General features: G+C 39.2%; 1 protein-coding gene across 1 annotated transcript in view; it reads left to right on the top strand.

Annotated features, from left to right (window-relative positions):
* Positions 1-802: 802 nt before the first annotated feature.
* Positions 803-2,021, top strand: part of DENND4C (DENN/MADD domain containing 4C) — a 105,286-nt gene continuing 104,067 nt past the window's right edge. Inside the window, exon 1 of the mRNA XM_006864471.1 lies at positions 803-1,107. Within this exon, the coding sequence (XP_006864533.1) occupies positions 803-1,107 (305 nt within the window). The remainder of the gene's footprint in view (positions 1,108-2,021) is intronic.

Below are 2,021 nucleotides of genomic sequence, written 5' to 3'. Positions count from 1 at the left end.
TATAATGCAAGGAAAACCAAGATTCAAAAGACAGCCAAGCATCTTAACATTATTCCCCCCTTTTCCCCATTCCAACCATGTCTCAATCTCTGTATCCCAGAGCCCTGTAGTTCCAAGGTTGTGCATACATCATTCTTTACCTCTGTCCCACTAGCCCATTGAGACCTGTCTAATTGTTCTCCCATCTGTTTTGTTCTTCCATTCGCCTCTCCCTTCTTGTATATTGCCCCCTTCCCAGCACCCAAAAAAAGAGAATGTTTTTCAAAAAAATATTTTTTGGGCATGTTGTTCATAGCAAAGCAAGATAGCTCCTCTCTGATAATTTGAGCATTCCTAAATGGAGACTGACATCCACTGCTAACGAGCCAGTTCTGACCGATAGTGATCTGTAGGGTAGAGTGGAACTGCTCCTTAGGGTTTCCAAGACTTACTGCGTATAGGAGCAGACAGATTCATCTTTTTCCCTCAAAGCAATGAAAGGGTTTGAACCACTGACCTTGCAGTTGGCAGCCAAGTGTTTAACTCTTAGAACAACCAGGACTCCTTAACAGAGTCTTAGGTAAATGAAAGGAACATTTTTGCATTACAGACAAATCGATGCTGTAAAGATGGCAATATTAGGCGCATTAGGCGCAAGCCAACTTTTATGTAATGATGGTCATTGGATTATAAATCTTCCTGGAAAATGTGGATCACTAGTTGATTACTATTAACTCAGGATATTTTAATTTTGGTGAGTCAGGATACATGCATTTTACTTAATTGTTGTCTTCTTTTTCCTCTAGGAAATATAATGGCAGCCATGCTAGAAGACAAAGGGCCAAGAGTGACAGACTACTTTGTTGTGGCAGGTCTCACTGACACATCTACTCTTTTGGATCAAGAAATTAATCGTTTAGATACTAAATCGACTGGACCTAAAGCTCCAATTACAGACATTGCTGTTATTAACACAACAGTTGGGGAGGTAGTTCCTGAAGGATACACCTGTGTTGAAGCCACTCCATCAGCTCTTCAAGCAAACTTGAACTATGGAAGTCTGAAAAGTCCAGAACTTTTCCTCTGTTATAAGAGGGGGCGAGATAAACCACCTCTTATGGACATTGGGTATGACAACTTATTTTCTTTTGCAGTAGTGAAGGAAATAAAATTTATTTGGGAGAAGTTTTAAATTCTTGAAGTTTTATTATTACTTTAGGTTCAAGTATGTAGTAACATTTTCACCTTAATTTCTCTGTTGTTGCTAAGTGCTGTCAGTCAGTTCTGACTCATAGTGACTCTGTATCTCACACACACACACAGACACACATTGTTGTTTAGTGCCCCCAAGTCAGTTTGACGCATAGCAACCCTGTATAGGGTTTCTGAGGAGCAGCTGATGAGCTTGAAGCACCAACCTTGTGTTTCAAACCGACTTATGTTTTAATTTGAGTTAGTGATTGACCCTCAAGAATTAGCAATATGGTTTATTGTTGTTGTCAAGTCTGTGGTGATTCATAGCTGCTACCCTGTATAGGGTTTCCAAGAAGCCGCTGGGGAATGTGAATCATTTACCTTGCATTTAGCAGCCCAGTGCATATATCCTCCTACTGGCCAGTTTCTGTGATTTTTCTGAGCTATGACAGCATCTTTCTAAGTTCTAGGAAAGATGTCAGCAGGCTCTGTTTACTCCGTTTATTTTATTCAACTGCCTGATCTGTTAGATCTTTTACATCTCTCTATTAATGTTTATTGAAGTTCTCTTAATTTCTTTTTTTAAGGTTTTTATTGTGGATTGTGTGAAAGTTTACAGGGCAGATCATAAGTTTTACATTCAACAAATCATACACCTTGTTTCATTACAATGATTATAATCCCCTCCATGTACCATCAGTTAACAGTATTTCTCTCTATTCACATAAAACCATTCAGGCATATATAATAATTTATAACTCCAAAGGGCATATTCTGCAAATCTGCCTCCTGGCCACTGGCTTTTAGTCCGTCTCTTTCCATGAATCTAGAGTCCTCAGCTGCTCTCT

Source organism: Chrysochloris asiatica, unplaced genomic scaffold (genome assembly GCF_000296735.1).
Source record: "Chrysochloris asiatica unplaced genomic scaffold, ChrAsi1.0 scaffold00065, whole genome shotgun sequence".
Classification (NCBI taxonomy): Eukaryota; Metazoa; Chordata; class Mammalia; order Afrosoricida; family Chrysochloridae; genus Chrysochloris; species Chrysochloris asiatica.
This window is presented reverse-complemented; position numbering and strand designations above follow the sequence as displayed.